Source organism: Fringilla coelebs (genome assembly GCF_963513975.1).
Source record: "Fringilla coelebs genome assembly, chromosome: 16".
Classification (NCBI taxonomy): domain Eukaryota; kingdom Metazoa; phylum Chordata; class Aves; order Passeriformes; family Fringillidae; genus Fringilla; species Fringilla coelebs.
The window spans coordinates 13,645,538-13,662,368 of record NC_140042.1 but is presented as its reverse complement, the minus strand read 5'-3'; the positions used below and the strand labels follow the sequence as shown (position 1 = coordinate 13,662,368).

Sequence of the window (16,831 nt, the reverse complement as noted above, 5' to 3'; positions counted from 1 at the left end):
ACATTCCCCCCCATCCCAAGCCTCTCTCCCAGAAGAGCCCAAGAGCAGCAGTGCTGAAGGCACGTGTGGCTGTCCCCCAGGAGTCACTTACACGCTGCTGTCTGTCAGGGACATGGTGTCGGCGTCGCTGGACATGCTCTGCTGCTCGCTGTCGTTGGCACTGGTGGCTGGTGCCAAAGCATAGCCCGTGTTGACATAGTAGGGGTTAACAGGCTCCCTCCACGAGCCATGCCTGTGAGACAAAAATGAGAGTCAAGTTAGAAGGACACAACCTTGACCACACTCTGCATCACCAGGCAGAAGGACTCTGCCTGGAGCCCTGGCCTCAGTGATGGGCTACAGAATAAGCTGTGCTCACACTAAGTTGCACTGACACAGCCACGAACAGTTTGACTGATAACTGGAAGAGAAAGGAAATTCATGGAGTAATGAAGATGACACTGTTAGAGATAAGGGAGGGAATGAGACTGTATGGAAGAAGTCCTGTTTCCATCAGGGTTTATGGAGTCCATGGGCTAGCTGCTCAGCGCTGCCATTCTATGAGAGTCTAAAAGCAATACCTAGACAATAATACAGCATTTTTCTTAGTCAAAATAAGATTCTGCTCTTCCAACAGGGAGAGATGTGTAGCAGAGCTCACCCACTCTGTGCTTACTTTAATATCCCTCCAACACATCTGCAGAGGGAACAAGGTGAAGCAAGAAACAAACAGCTGTTGCTCATAGCACAGTACCTAAAACTGACCTCCAGTGTTGCACTGAGGTAGACTTGCAAGTTCCATCAGGAAGGACCACCTAATCCCACCAGCTGTTCCAGTGGACAGTCAGCTCAGGGATCTATGAAAGCTTTGTACACAACCCATGCCTTGTATTCAAGTACACAGGCAGGCCAACCTCCTCTTCAGCAAAAGGTCAGGAAGGGAGGCTGCCTGCAGGAGCTAACCTGGGAAATGAGTTCTTGCTTAGGAAGAGACCTGATGGTGAAGCAGCCTGTGAACCAAGCAGGCACAAATTCCTTTATGCTCACTATGCCACCAGCATAGAAAAGCCACTGCCTGCCAACGTGCCTCCAGCTCTGCCACCCTGCAGGACAGAGAGCCGCCATGCAGGCATCTTGTTCTCCTGCAAGTTATTTTGTAATGTGCCAGAAGAAGGAACAAGCTGAAATATTCACAGAAACCAAAGAGCACTTAATCCCCTGCTCTCCCTGCCTGTCCCTCTGGATGAAGAGCAGCATTTTTAAGATATCTCGAAGCTGATGAATTCCTGAGTCTTTCAAGCTCTGAAAATCAGAGTCCTGCTTCAGTTCAGATAATGAAGTTCATCAGCATCATCCTTTATTTAGTAACTCAGTAATTGGCACCTGGTGGAGGTGACTTGCAATGGGTCCTGTGCAAACACCTCCATGGAGGGCACATCATGCAATGTGTGCTTCCCTGCTCTGCCAGGAAAAGTCATTCTGGTTCTCCTGTAGTGGTTAAAGTCCTACAGACAACAGGAAACAGCCTCTGGCCCAATGAGCTTACATTTAGACAAGACAAGGAAACCCATGAGAAACACAGAGCTGGAGGGAACAGAGGTGAGGAAGACACCAGCAAAGGGTAAAGCTGGCAGTTTGTGTATATCTGTAAGGAGTATAAATGCAGGACAGGCACTGCAGGAACTGGGACTGGCAGACAGCTCATTTAAGGCAGAGGCTTTTGGATGCTGTTATGTAAAATATGGCACACGGTGTACCAGGATGGAAGCATTATCAAAGTATTTTAGAACCTGAACTGGACAGGGTTACAGCCTTCAGCTAATGCATTGCTCACCCAGCTCCTATTCACCCGCTCTTTGGATTCTCAGCATACAACCTGCTTTCCTTGTAATTCTAGGGGTCATGGATATTCACTGGTCACTAGGAAAAATCACATTGTTTCAGGTCCATTATGGGGTCAGGTAGAAACAAATGACTCCCCAACTCTCCGAAAAAGAAAACTCTTCTGTATGCCCCAAACCAACCAAAACTCCAAACTCTTTATCCTTGGATGATGAAGCTTAGCATAGCTGCAGAATGGTGCAAAGAGCATTCAAAACTGAGCCAGATGAGGCTTTTCATGTCTGTTTGACAGAGGGAGCCTTGTGAGGTTTCTCCATGCTCGGGTACAATACAGAGTCAGCTGGGGATGAGCACAGGGATGCCTTGGAATGGTGAGTCACCACAGACACCTTCTAGCATGCAAACTTTCTGTCAGTTGCTGCAGATGTGCACTGGAGCAAACTCATTTCTATATTCCATCAGATTTCTGAACAGCTTTCTAGGGCAAGTAGTGGAAATAATTGGAACAAGTTCACCCTAAAAAGCAAGGGATAATAAGTGAAAACCTTACCAGCCCCCTTCAGCTGTTCTCCCAGTGCAGAACGGTCAGTTCTGAACATTAAAGGAGAGCTGTGCAGTGCAACCCTCCTGTCAAATCCAACATGACAGCAGTGTGATGGAGGCTGAGACAACCTCTTAAATTGAGGCAGGAATGATGGATAGTTCAGGCCTTCCCTGAGGGCAAAGACAAGGATGATTTTTGGACAATCCAATTAAAATATAGCACCAACTTCTAGTGGACCTTTCACCAGGACTCTCTGCAAGAGGCATGGATTATTCTAGCAGTATACTAAGAAATCACTCAAGTATACAGAATAAAATGCACAGGGCAATCAATTTCTCCTTTGTTTCCTGTTGATACAAAGAGCAGCAGAGAGCACCTGAAGAGGTTGCTGGGTGTGCAACTGTGATGGCTGAAGGAATCAAGAGTGAGCAAATGGGTCCCTGGGAGGTCCCTGACACCTCTGGAGGAGTTGGAATGGCTGGGCTCTCCCACAACACTCCCCAGCTGTGGTCTCCTCACTGAGGATGCAGGTTTGGTCACAACTGTTGTATTTAGCTAAAATTACACACTTAAGCATGTATACAACAGGGATTACTTCCATTTTAGCTCTGCCTCTAATACATCAATGCAAATGTAAACTTTTGGTAAGCATAAGAAGATGGAAAGGGTATAGGATTTCAAAGCAATCATAACAGGTTACATTACTTTTGAGGAATCCATCTGTATTCAATCCTTCTCCTAATGTTCTCTCTCCCTGACAACTCTCTTCAGCTGGCTCGTATCACTATTTGAATGTTTTGTGCCGTGCCTCTGAAGAACGCTTTCAACATCTATTAGGAGGAAAACATTAAAGGAACATGGAGTCTAACAAAAAAACCTGGTCACTTCTGATCTGGGAGGGGAGGCTGCTTTAAAAGGGATTCAGGCACCCTCAGAGCGATTTGAAATGTCAGTTAAAAACCTCACATACCGAGCTCTATGCACTGATAAGGGCGATAAAAGGAAAGGTGAGCATTTAAAGTTAGACTTCACAAAAATTCCTGTAGCCTTCCAGAATTTTATTTCATTTTTTAAGACAGAAAGAGCAATGAGCATTTTTGAAATGAACACAGAACATTTCATACATTGCAGAAATAAAGCTGCATGTCTCTTCTGCAGCTCTCAGTTGCTCAACCCTCAAAATAATCACATAGGGAACAATTATAACAGAGATCACAGCGACCTGAGTAAGTTGGCCTGACCAGCTGCCTTTTCTTTGCATAAAGCCCTCTGCTGATCACTGCACATTCTGGTAATGCTGACAAGAGCCTAAACTGCTGTAGAAAAACAGCAGGAATTTCCTTAAGCCTTCCTTCTACCTGTTCTGGGTTTATTTTGCATATTGCCTTGGCTGCATCCCATCCATCCCCCGATTTCTCACTCCTGTGAGCAAGCGCCCAGCACGTGGGACCTCAGCACCATCAGATCTTGGAGTCTCAATGCAAGCAAGCAGACAGATGAGGTCCTCTTCAGTACTCTTGCTCTATGTGGAGTTCTCACTGCATCCCAAGTTCCTAAGGGCATCCTTTTCCTTCCAGCCTGGGAACCTCAGTCTCTCTCAAACAACTTCTCCCAATGGCTATTTCAATTTTAAATCAAAGATGCAAAGTCCCCAACCTTTGCCAAACGTGCTACTCTGCTCTATGCAAAAACCCCAGGGTTGGTGTGCTCTGGGGAAGAATTGCATCACCTTCAGCACCCACAGTGGGAGGAAGAGCTCACTGATCCCACCTCCAAAGCCAAATCCAAGTGGCACTCCCTTTGGTTCTCACCAGTTATGTACCTCCTTCACTGATGTTCTTCATCAAGCATGGGAAAAAAACCACTAAGGCAAGAAGAAAACTTCCTTGAAGATGAAAAGCCTCTAGGCAACTAATTTCTGTAGAATTTAAATTTCCACTGGAGGGAATAAGTTGCACAACACTCTACTGGCAGGTCTGAGAGCCATGGTCTTCCTAAGCCTGCCAGCAGCTCCAGCATGGCTGGAACAGCTCCCAGTTCAACAGGGAAGATGATCAATCCTAAGTTTTCATTGCTACCACCTTCTCCAGCTCCAGCACTAAATTTTTATGGCACTGACATTTTCTGGAAGAAAATTTTTCCTCAAAAGAATTGAAGCTGTGATAGAATCCAGGCAGGCCTCATTTTGCAAGGGTGCCCCACCTCCCTGATGCAGAAACTCCAAAATCCCTGGTGGCACAGGAAGCCCCTCCAAACCCCTGCACTACCAAGGGAGCAGCTGTTGTTGAGACACAAATCAAAGAGATAAGAACTCATGAAGCTGACAACCATAAAACTCCAATGCACTGTCCCTAAACAGTTCTTGCAGAAGTTTTCCTCCCATGCAACAGTCTGAAGCTTTGGTTACCAGAGCTTTGGTGAGCAGCTCATTTTCAACATGGGAGAAATCCCATTTTCCAGATGCCATAACCACCTGAACTTCATGAGTCACTGTGGAAAGTTCTGAGCTGCAGGAGTTCTGGGGATGTTGGCAAGTCCCACAGAAGGACACCCCAAAATGGGCTCTGCAGAAACTTCAGATATCTCACCACAGCTGAGGGCAGGTGGAGGAGCTGAGATGCCCTCCCTCCTGCACTGTGGTGAGCAACCCTACAGCAGGACACAATTCCTCCTTTCCTCTTCTGGTGGGTGGTGTTTGGGCTGAAGGATGGTGTCCCGAGACCACAGACCAGGGCTGCAACTCAATGGGACACAACTACTCATCCTGTGCTCCCACCCTGGTTTTTCACACCAACTTCTGAAAAATTAGCTCAAACTTTTGCAGTCCTGTGTTTCTGAAGATGACTACTCCTAGGAAACCAGCTAAGCATTACTCTTATTTGGTGTCCCTGGTCATTTTGCATTTGTGATTGGGAGGATGTGGTCTAATGCCAAGACATCCTTCTGGCTCACTATTTTGACATGCTCCATTTACTCAGTGTAGAAAAAAAAAAAAATTTAAAAGTTACTTACTTCCATGCAAGAAACAAAAAGTCCTTCTAGAATCACAGGCTGCTGAGTCTCCAGCTAGCCACTTACTTCCAAAACTTACATCTACTAACAAGCAGGTGACTGTCATATCCTTCATTCAGTTCCACATTTCAGTATCACAACCAGTCAATCAAATGAAAAGCTGCACATCTTGGTTTATGATGTACAAACCGAAGCAAAGCCCTTGAGCACGTCTAAACAGCACGTGCTGACAGGAGTGTCCCAGCAGCAGGATCCCTTTGAAACAAGGGATTACAACAGCATCCACCACAGAGTCCAACTTACAAGATTACATTAATCCACCGCCTGACAGAAAAGCCTGTTTCCAGTCTGTGGTACCAACAACTATCACGGAAGTTGTATTGTACAGCTTCTCCCAAACCATTATCATGGGGATGTTTTGGAACTAGGAACAAAAAGTCTATGAAGATGCAAAGCTGAAAACCTTCACTCCTGACTGGATTTGATCTATGCTAAAGATGCAAAGTTGGCTCAAGAGGTTAAAATTGGGGATTTACCTGATAATCTGATGGCAGATTGTTGGGGTTGCTCCACTTAACACTCTTCCCAATTACTCTGGGTACTCAGACACCGCTGTGCATCTCAACTTTATCACTGCCAATGTCAGGCTAATCACATGTGTTCCAGGCAAGGGCAGCTTCTTCAAAGATCACATCAATTCTGGACAAGTTAATCTGTTCTTTGAGGTCTCCAGATGGCTCTTGCCAAGAAAGTTCACTTCCAGCTCTGCAGCCGGCGAGCGTAGCGGCCCCAGCGCTCTGCAGAGCATTACAAAGGAACCAGATCAAAGTTGTGTCTTACAAAAAAATGAAATCTGAAGTTTGAAAAGCAACAGCAGCCTGTCACTTGTAGGCTTAAAGACGACTTCTGCATGCTCCAGCTATCAGGGAATTTATGATTACAGTCTGGCTTTTAAAAGCTGATGAAAAAAACGACGCTCTTTAGCACTCCTTGCCTTTGCAAATCTGTATCTTCTTCCCTTCGTATTCATCCTCCCACACCAGAGGAAGAAGGGAAATAAATAAAAATGTAACTAAAAGTACAGATAAGGGCTCTTCTTTTTTCTTCTAAGGCACTCAACTCCATTTTAGGACTACATGGAGATTATTTTATGGGGAGCTTCAGCAATTATTGTGAAGTATTAAAGCACAGTTACAAAAGCTAAATCCAAGATTTACCAGACTGAGTTTCCAGTTTCTAACTCCTTTGCATTTACCAAGGACATGCTACTTCTCAGGCAGGACTAATTTACAGAGGATGCATTAATTGCAACCAGTAATTAAGATCATAGGATACAGTAAGGTGGGGGAGAAGATCTAGGAAGGAAGTTGAAATACAGGAAATAAAATGTTTGCCTTAGGAGGCAAATAAGGACTAGATAGGCTAAATATTGTGGCTGTACTGCCCTATCGCCACCCTAACCTTCTTAGGAAAGGCTTTCAGACAACAGGATGAAACCACTGTGTTCCAAGGAAACTGCAGAACAAGTCCCTCAAGATTTCATCTGACTGTGCATCTCCAAACCAGCCCTCCCAGCTCCTCCTTCCCAATGGAGGGCGAGGCTGTGCTCACTCATCACCCCAATCTAATAAAGGATTTTGTCCTCTAGTTACAGATTTAAAATCAAAACTGCAAAAATCTGAGTGCGGCAAACAATAAAAGCAAGTCCTTCCTGAAAACAATGCATGTCTTCCCTGGAATAAGACCACAAACCTCATTTATTTAATAGCTCAAAGCACAAGATATTCATTAAAATGAAAAAGAAAAAAAATGGGCAACAGAATGTCTGCACAACAATTAACAGGACAATTGGATCATCTTCCTGAAATAAAGCAAATGTTGCAGAACATTCTGTTCCACATCTAACAATAACAGGTATCTGCCTAGATTAATTTCAATATATTAGCCTGAGATTATACCATTACATAGTAGTTTTGTTTGGTTTTTTAAATGATGACATGATTCATATGAATCTTCATCCATCATGAAATGCTGACAATATTAGGGACATTTTCTATAAAATATACAGGACATTTGGCTGCATTAATTGCAACTGAACGAGAGCCTCACTGCTTTAGAGCAGCCGGGCTGCATCAGCCATCCAAAAGCTGCTGTAGTGACTTGAGAAGCTATGAAAGAAGGGCAAACCCAGCAGTGTGTATGGATTTTGGATATCCAGGGTACACTGCTGCCACCCATGAGCCACACTCACATCCCCGTCCTGGCCTCTGCCAGACAACACATCACAGGAGAACTGTTCTTAATCTTTTATTGGAAGGCACAGAATCAAGCTTGTGCAGGGATGTGCTGAACATCCAAGCAGGTTAATCCCTGAAACGAGGGGGACCTGAATCCTCATCCCTGATTTTCTGACCCTCCAAACGTGCTGTCCCTGGGGCACCAGAATTGCTAGCATGGACACAGGTAGAGAGGGCTGATAATGCAGTCTCCTTTCCCCTGCTTAAACTGAGAGCTGGGGAAAATTCAGCAAGAGGCTGATTGGCAAGAGCTCTCCACTCTGCTAATTGGCCTCTCAGACTGAAATGACATCTATGTTTAATACAAGTGATTTCATATATATACATATATATGTGTGGTTAAGTGGATGAATACACAGAGCAGGCATTTCAGACAGCATTTCAGTGCCAGCTCCCTGCTCTCTGCTTTCCTTGGTGACTGTCCCAGGTAAACTGGGGCTGGTGGAGAGGGGAACCACTTTGCAAAGTGCTGTGGGGGTCTTTGCACGGGCCTCTCTGCTTTTAGCCCCATGGTTTCCCTTCCCTGGGAAGGCAGGCAGAGCAGCCGGGACACATAAAGGAGGTCCAGAGGAAACAATCCTTCCCAGAAGGAGCCACCATGTCATAGATGGAGTCACAGCAGCGAACCTCTGGACGTTGAGAGCCCTCCATGCCATGCCAAGGCAGCTCAGTCCCTGCCTGCAGCCCGGGCTGTGCTCCCTGTGTGGATGAACGGGCAGCCCAAGCTTCTCCCGGCATTCCAGCCCGGCTGTGCCGACACCCACGCACGGCGGCTGCCGGCCCGGAGCAACCCCCTCGCCCGCACCGAGAGGGCCTTCGTGGAACAAATTACTTCCAAATGCCTGGCTCTGAGGCACAGGGAAAGAGGGAAGCCCAGGTTTGTACCTGGGTCTGCTCACAACACAAAGAAGGCAGCAGCTCCACTTAAAAACACAACGGCCTGCAAACTATCAAATTAATCCCAGGATTTCAACAGCTTTTCTTCATTATTTTTTGTCTCAACCAAACCACAAATTTACTTAATGACTAAACCAGGCGAGCGAGTGCTTTGTTTTCCAGACAGCAGGAACGTTTCTAACGGGATCCAGGTTTTCAGAACACACGCTTACCCGACGTCAGGCAAGGAGGGAGAGGTTCCATTGCTGAGATGCGTTTGATGCTTTTTTTAACTCCCCCAAACCTGCCAGCACCGTGGTTGGGGCATCTCCGAGCCCTGAGCCCGAGGAGAGGCACTGAGTGGGGTGAGGAGGAATACAATAAGAACACTGTGTTCCAGGAATGACTGAATAAAGGCAAGAGCATGCTTTTGGCCAGCAGGATTCAGCACTGTAACTCCGTCTGCCACTTTTCTTCTCTGTCTGAAGCAATGTTGTTTGTCCACGCTTCTCTGAAATGGAAAGTATTTCCTCTTGCCTGCTTGTTCCAAGGAAAGATCTGAGGAGGCCTGGTATAACCAGGCAGAACTGGGGATTCTCCAGTGACTTGACTCTTCTTTGCCAAAACTTCTGCTCAACAAGAAAGGACTTACAAGAAAGAAATTACAAGCAGATTTCTCTGCAAGTTCAGTAACTTAAGACCAAGGTCTGTAGAATGAGTAAGCTTTTGGATGGAAAAGAAGCATTCAGCTTTGGCCAATGACTCCAGATCATTCCCTGCCTTCCTACATACCTACAGAGCTTCTGGTGTGTTCAAAAAGGTACAACAGGGCAGGGACATACACAGGTACATGCACCACACTGGGGAATGGGAGCCACTGAAATCCAAGGGCTAAATAAGACCATGGGTGCTCAGTCCTTCCTTGGACCACCAAAGTTTTTCAGGAGGGCATCAACGCCAGCACTGCAATCCATTGTTGCATTGCTTTCAGGGATAAATTTCCCAATACTTCAATCACAACAGTGGTATTGCAGATGGCTGAAATGAAAGGGGAAGATAGGCAGCTCAGGGGGGCTCTGTTTTACAAGGACTACTCGCAGCTTTGACATTAAACCGCCTGCCTGTACCACTGGGCCGTGTAACATAAGCTGAGCTGCACAACCACAGACTTGCTAGCCTCACTTGAATTCCCCTCAAAACAATGGTATGAAACTCAATACTCATTACCAATTCATTGCCAACAAACTTGGAATTTTAATGAAATTACAAATTTGGATGGCAGAGGAAACCAGCTGAGGTAGTATTCTGAATGCCTATGAGGCACCTAACTCAGCACCTCAAAACCACTCAGCTTTGCTCATGAAGACCTTTGACGAAGCCCTACTAATGATGAGGTGGGCAGAATTAGCAGTAATCCTGCACTAAATAAAAGACTTTATTTCACTGATTAAGGTCTGGCTCACAAGGCACATGAAGAGAAGGGGTCTGCCTCCAAGCAGAGTTGTTCGCTGGTGTCTTAACTCCTACAGAAATGATCCAAGAAACTTCCCCCATTGAACAAGAACCTTTGAGGTGAGTGAACTCTGACCTCAGCTGTTAACAAAACCAAAACCATGGAGGGCTGGCAAGACCTGGCAGAGATAAAGCGGAGAGTCAAGATTTAATAATGCTCCCAGAGGGGAGATTCAGCTGATTAGAAGCATCCTAATCTTCTCTCTCAGTGTATATTAAAGGTCAAGAAGTGGGTTCAGATATTGGCAGCACATGAAAAAACAACACAGTCTAGCAAAAGACTTTCACAAAGACGTTTCATACCTTCGCATTAAAAATTCCTGCAAAGTCTTATTTAACTTCACTTCCCTCCAGGGAACACATTCAAGTTTAAAGTCAAGAGACCATTAGATTGGGACAGAAAAGAAGTACCCCTGCAGAAGACTTCTGCCTCCAATCAGTACTTTATAATGAGAAAGAGCTCATAAGCATCAGCTGATTGCAACCATGACAGATAAGTAGGTCTCAGAAGTACAACACCACAAAACAGAGCTTCTCTAGCAGTGCTCTGGAGTCTCACAGGCCCCCCAAATGGGGTCATTACAGGATACTAGTTGGATGTTAACAAACGGCAGGCTGTATCAACAACAACATACTGGCAAGCTGCAAAAAGCTTTTAAACTTGCTCTATTATTTATTGCTCAGCTCCCAAGAGATGTCAGCATCACAACAAAAGTATAAATCCTAACTCAGTCTCCTGGTCACTACTGGGAGCTCGTAATCTGACTTTCCCTTCACAGCTCAAGCCGACCTGGCCAATATAATGCAGGGGCTGGGGCAAGAGGAGGGTGGAATAAATCATGTTGTCCTTCTGACAAGGTCTATTAGAGGTTGACAGCAGTGACAAATCCTCAGAAGAACTGTAATAACAACCACCAGAAGGAATGTAAAACACAGAAACTGTGTTTAAGGGAGATGGATGCTGTTAAAGGGTATTTCCTTTTCTAGAGATACTTATTTTATTTCTTTTTTAAGAGTTTAGCAGACTAGCAGGAAACAACTTGCTGTTGTCCCTGGAAAATAGGCATACAGAGGGAAGACAGTTTTGTGAAGCCACTACAAACAGCCCTCCTTTTAAACAAAGATTAAAGTAACTTTTCTTTAGATGGTGAGCATGAAGTATTCTTTCACAGTCCTAGTTTTGGGACAGTCACCAAACCTTGCATCTCCAGCCAGACCTGGAAGCCAAACCATCAATCGCTGCATCGAGGTCACACAAAGTCATGTTTAAAAAGGAAGAATGAAGGCAATGGACTCAGTTTCCCATTTCTCATGGCTGTTCTTTTACAAATGGACCTAAATTTGGTGTCTGACTGGCAATCCAAGAGCAAAGAATATCAGAGCAGTGAGAAAGATGGAGGAGACCAGCATCCAAAGGGAGCCAGAGCAGGTGGCTCAGTGATCCCTGTTTACTGGGAATTCCTTGACTGTAACTCCAAGGTTGTGTGCTGGACATGCTCTGCTGCTGAGGATGACACATCTCCAGAGACATTCTAAATAATCCAAGGTGCAAGAACCAGTTCACCTTATTGAAACATACATTAAAATGTTGAGAAAATCAGCTGAAGGAGGAAGAGAGAGGGAAAAAAATTAAAAACAAAAGAGCTGCTCATAGTTAAATTGCACAGGAGCTCACAGGGCATTCCTGGGACAATACCAAAGGGTCCAGCTAAACTCCAGACCTGGGGGGAGGTGTTTCACTGTTTGGGAGGTTGATACTTGTGGTCCATCCCCTTATGAAGTTTGGCCACTGCTTGGGCAGATCCTGTGCTTGTTTTTCCTGGGGGCGCTTCACAGCAAGTGAAACTTGACTTCAAGAACTGTGCTGGGGTTTGTTGTTATTTTTGCCTTCAAGATTTTTTTCTGTTTTGGTTCTCATCCATTGGAATAGGCAGATATATGGGTTTTTACCTTTATTGCACAAATTCCACAGTATCTTTTCATCTGGTATGAATTATTGTGGTATATATATGAAGTACCATGTCCACTCCAAGTACTATAAAAGAACTGTTTGAAGCCTTGTTCCATTCCTGTTTATCTTTATACAATTAAAACCAGTTGACAGGTCCACATAGGAAGAATAAGTGACAATGCAAGCAATGTGCTTTTTGTTCTAAACAAATTAACCACTGTTCAGATAAAAGATGACTATATTTGGTTTTTACCTCAGTTTCTTAAAGACACAAGGCTAGATGAGAAAACTCTGTGTGTTCCATTGACGCCATTTTAATCCCTCCAGAAATTCTGAGTACAAGGTGCTTGCTGACACCCAACCAAATTCAATATGGGAGGGAGGCCCCAGAGACACTGTGATAATTAGTGAAAATGGGGAAGTGTGGAGAGACTCCTAAGTGCTCTGAATAACTGATCTCAGCAGAAAACCTGCATGGAAAGAAGACCTTACAATCACTTCAAATGCTCCAGCTGACAACTCCCCAGACACTGAACACAGGACCATTGCAAAAGCCACATTTTTGCAGCCCCAGAGGTGAGACCTGGTTTAGTTCTGCATTTTGGATGGCAGTGTGTGGGCCTACAATCACTCTCAGTTGACATGATGTGCTGCTGACACCGTTTTCTTCTTCTACCGCAGGAGCAGAGCAGTGGAGCTTGTCCGACCCACTGCCACATTGCAATCATCCCACGTGCCATAACCAGAAATGAAATTCCACAGATGAAGGGAAAGGCTGTTTTCTGTGTATGGCCTGGAGCACAAGAGCTGTGAAACACTGGAGCCCATCTGTGTGACACAAACCCACCATCTGTTACTGAGTGCATATGGGCCACACCATACAGACAGAATTCCACTGACCAGGCAGGTACTAGAGGAATGCATCATTGCTCTAGATGTTTTCTCCTTAAGACAGCAGGGAAAGGCAATCTGTAAGTAGGAAAAAATTTATCTTCTGCTTAAAACATATCTCTTCTGCTCATGTATCTCATCTCCTCTCTGCAGAACTTCATCTGCTCAGGGCACAGGATAAATGGATTCATATCCTTATTTTTCCCACCTCTTTGTATTTTGACATCACCCAAATCTTATACTGAGTGCAGCATTACTCACTTTGCTGGAGATTCCTCTTGGCACTTTCCACAAATGTATCTTGTATTTAATTGTGCTGCTGCTCTGGAGGGAGGAAAAGCCATTATTCTCTAATGCACAGAAAGCCAACTGCAATGCTGAAATTGTCACAACTTTCTCAAGACGTGGGTGCTCAATTTGAAATGCTCTGGGCCTAACACTCAGTGTTTTTAAAGACTTCTGCCTTGATGCATGCTCAGCACATCAGCAAGTCTGATCTGGGTCCCAAGTAGCAGACAGAAAGCTGAGGCACACACAATGACTCTCTCCCAGGGAGAAGAGCTGTCTTGCAGCATTGCTCTGGCAAAAGCCAGCACAGAAGTACCTCTGTTTTCCTGCTTGCATCTTCTGTCTCTACTGCTACAGGGTCCTTCAATGACACAAGGAGCAATGCAGATGTCCTGTGCACTTTCCTTCCTACCTGCTCTGCTGGCTCCTCTGGCTTAAGACACCCCATGCATGGAAAAAGCAGGAAGGGAATTTCAGCTATGGCACCCAAAAGCATTGGGAGGGATTTGAAAACCCCTTCCCAGTTCCAACACCCTGTACAGTTTGTCTCTTGCTAGCTTCCACCACCACCTGCTCACTGCTGGAGGAACCCCCCCCGCCCTTCACCTCCTCCCCATCACTGCACAAAAAGCCTTTTTTTTGTTGTTGTTTTGTGAGTTCCTTTTCTGGAGGCTGTGAGAAGAGAGCGGGCTCACCTAACAATGAGTGCTGAAGGCTCCATGATCAGCAGAAGGAATTGCAGTTTCCTGTCTCTGAAGTCTTAGCCATGAGCACCATCACAGTAAATACACTTTTCGGATACTCTGACTGCCAAAATTTTAAACCATCTTCTATAGAGCTTGTGCCATTTCACAAGCTTATAATTCAGTCATATTGAATAAATTCTCACATGGATGGCAAAATACATGTTCAAGCTGCCAGCATCCCTCCCACCTCCAGCAGCCCACTTGCCAAACCCCTGCTTCAAAGTGGAAAAACTGGAAGGTTATCAATGTAAAGTAATTGTAAGACTCTGACATGAACAAAACAATGTAATTTCCTCCCCCTCTGTTTTTACTAAAATTTGCCAAAATAATTCAGCCTGAGGCAGAATCTCAGCATGGAGGAACACCAAACAACACAGTCTGATAAAGATACGAGCAACTACAACAAAGTTCTATATAATGGGGAATGTTGGGCAACCATGACTACAGCCACTGCTGCCAGCTCTGCCTATAGCATAAATGAGCAATATTATAACATCCCCATTAATCCCCTCTCCAAAACTACGAGTGAGTCTGGAATATGACTCATAATATCCTTGGCACACATTTTGATCACAAAGTTGATGAAAGCACCCGTCCCTGAACTCAAGTATGAAAACTGTAGATGAATTAATCACAACATGCAGGAGCTTGTGCCACCAATGTCTGTCTGAGCCTGCACAACTGCAGCTGCAGCAGTGGGACTCCTGTGTGACACGATGTGACAGCAAAGTGACACTGCTGCCAACCTTTGCTGCTGGTACTTTGTCACATCCAGGGAAGAGAGGACAGTATTTGCCAGTGGTTTTTATTCTAGCAGCGACCTTCCTGGGCTCTGTGTACATCCACAGGGTGAAGAGGCTGCTCTGTTGTGTGTGTGTTGTTAACACTCAATGGAATCATCTCCTTGCTCGAGATGATAACAGATATCTGTGTATTCTGCAGATGCATTTTCAGCTTCTAGCAAATAATAAAAGAATTTATGAATTCCACTGTTGGTGACTTAGTGCCATGGATTCTCTATGTGCAGGATCACTTTGTTCCTTTCCTGTGAGCAGTAGGGTGACTGCCTGGTGGGATTGCCTACCTCAGTCTAGGTGAGCAGTCAGAGTAATTTATCACACTGCTTTATCCAGAAGTAAGGAAGAGGACTTCCCCAAGCAGCTAACCTTTCCTGACACTAATCTTGCAAACCCTCCTTCTCCCTGCAGGCTGTATTATCTGGAAAAGTTAGGGAACTTTGGAGCAAAGAAATATCTGCATAATTCCTTGACTGGGGCAATCCCAGGAGATGAGAAGGCCATGCATGTCTGCAAGAAGCTGACCCTGGAACGTACAAGAATAATCCTCTTCTATTGCTGGAAATGCAGTTGCATTCCAAAGAAATGTTTTGGGGATTTTGTTTTTTGCTGCAAAAAGAGAAGAAACAGGGCCACAAGAGCTCTCAACGACTTGGGCTTCATTTCTGGGGAGAATTCCATTGCAGAGGAAGACTTGTGTCCTGCTGGTAGTTCAGGGCAAGTTCACAAAGTGACAAAACTCTGACCTTCAGTAAAGATGTGGTAAGAATCCATGAGACTAAATACACCCCCAGAACTGTGCCTGCTCAGCTCCTCACCTCAGAGAGAAGACATTTCCATCAGTCCTAAAGAGAAACCAAGGACCATGAGTCCATGAGCAGGAGAGGATGTGTTGGAGATCATTAGACCCTACAAAATCTGATCCTGATCAACAACACCTTCCCAAGTGACAAGACCTAGCAGGGCAAGGTCACCTGTCTGGCTGAAATTCAGCCCAGGAGTGCTGGCTGAACAGCAGTAACAGAGAGGGCTTTTCAAACTTAAGTCTAAAATGTGTGGAACTTTTAGTTCTAGAGCAAGAAAAGATTTTGACCCAGTTTCAGATTTTTAAGTCCATCTCCTAAACAAAAGCAGCTGAAGTTTAAATGAGCCAATTCTGCAGATCATTATGTTGCTATTACACAATTCCTTCTAATCCCTGAAGTGTGGAAGATGTGCCAACGCCAGCCCAGGCACATCTTTGTCATTTCAGCTGGACTTCCATCCTTTCCACTAAAGATTTTGTTCTGCTAAACCATTCTTGATGAATGCCAGCACTAAAATCTCCCAAATATTTATTGCAATTTCTTTGGCCACACTATCACAAGTGCCTAAATTCCCCTTCTCAGTTGGAGAGCTATCTAGACCAGAGGTCTCCAAATCTTTCAGCCAAATAAATATCACAAAGGCTCACGAGCCCTATGAGTAGTAAGGCAGAGATTGTTTGTGCTACAAAAGGAACAAAAATGACCAGCCATCCCCTGCTGGCTATTCTCCTCCCCCAAGAACTTGGTCTAATCCCCTCTACCCTAGAGTCCTTAAAAAACAATGTGCCAAGGAGAGGGAGCAACTGCTCTGCATACTGATTCCCTGCAGCTTGGACATAGCTTGTGGAGGACCACTGCCAGCCAACTGCTGAGAGCAGCCCTCTCTGAGATGCTGTGCTAAGGAAGAGGTTGCTTTTCATCCCTCTGTCTTAGGGACTGCCCAAAAAAACTGTCAGGATGGCTGCAGCTCTCCTGGGATCAAAAAACAGCAGGGCACTTCCCACATTGTCTTTGTGTCTGCTAAGCTCAGCAGGTAAAAGGGCTGTGGAGCCCATAGCCACTCTCTGTGACAGTCCAAGAAGCAACCTGGCCTCATCCAAACATTCTGGGGAGAGGAGGATGCAGTCCAAGGAGAACACTCCTGTTTCTCTTCCAGTGGCTGCTGACACAGCACCCTTTAGGTGAGGAGGTGCACACACTCACTGAGGAGCCACGCAGGGAGGGGGTGCCAGGGGAAAGGGGGGAGATGAACCAGAAACATGGGCTTATGGCCACCCCTGTGAGCTCCAG

The 16,831-nt window shown here is 45.3% G+C and overlaps 1 protein-coding gene across 3 annotated transcripts in view; it reads right to left on the bottom strand.

The window, feature by feature from the left end:
- Nucleotides 1–16,831, bottom strand: part of AXIN1 (axin 1) — a 71,586-nt gene that overhangs the window by 31,195 nt on the left and 23,560 nt on the right. For all 3 annotated transcript variants that reach the window (XM_084216549.1, XM_084216550.1, XM_084216551.1), the window contains exon 3: nt 92–232. In XM_084216549.1, the coding sequence (XP_084072675.1) occupies nt 92–232 (141 nt within the window). The remainder of the gene's footprint in view (nt 1–91; nt 233–16,831) is intronic.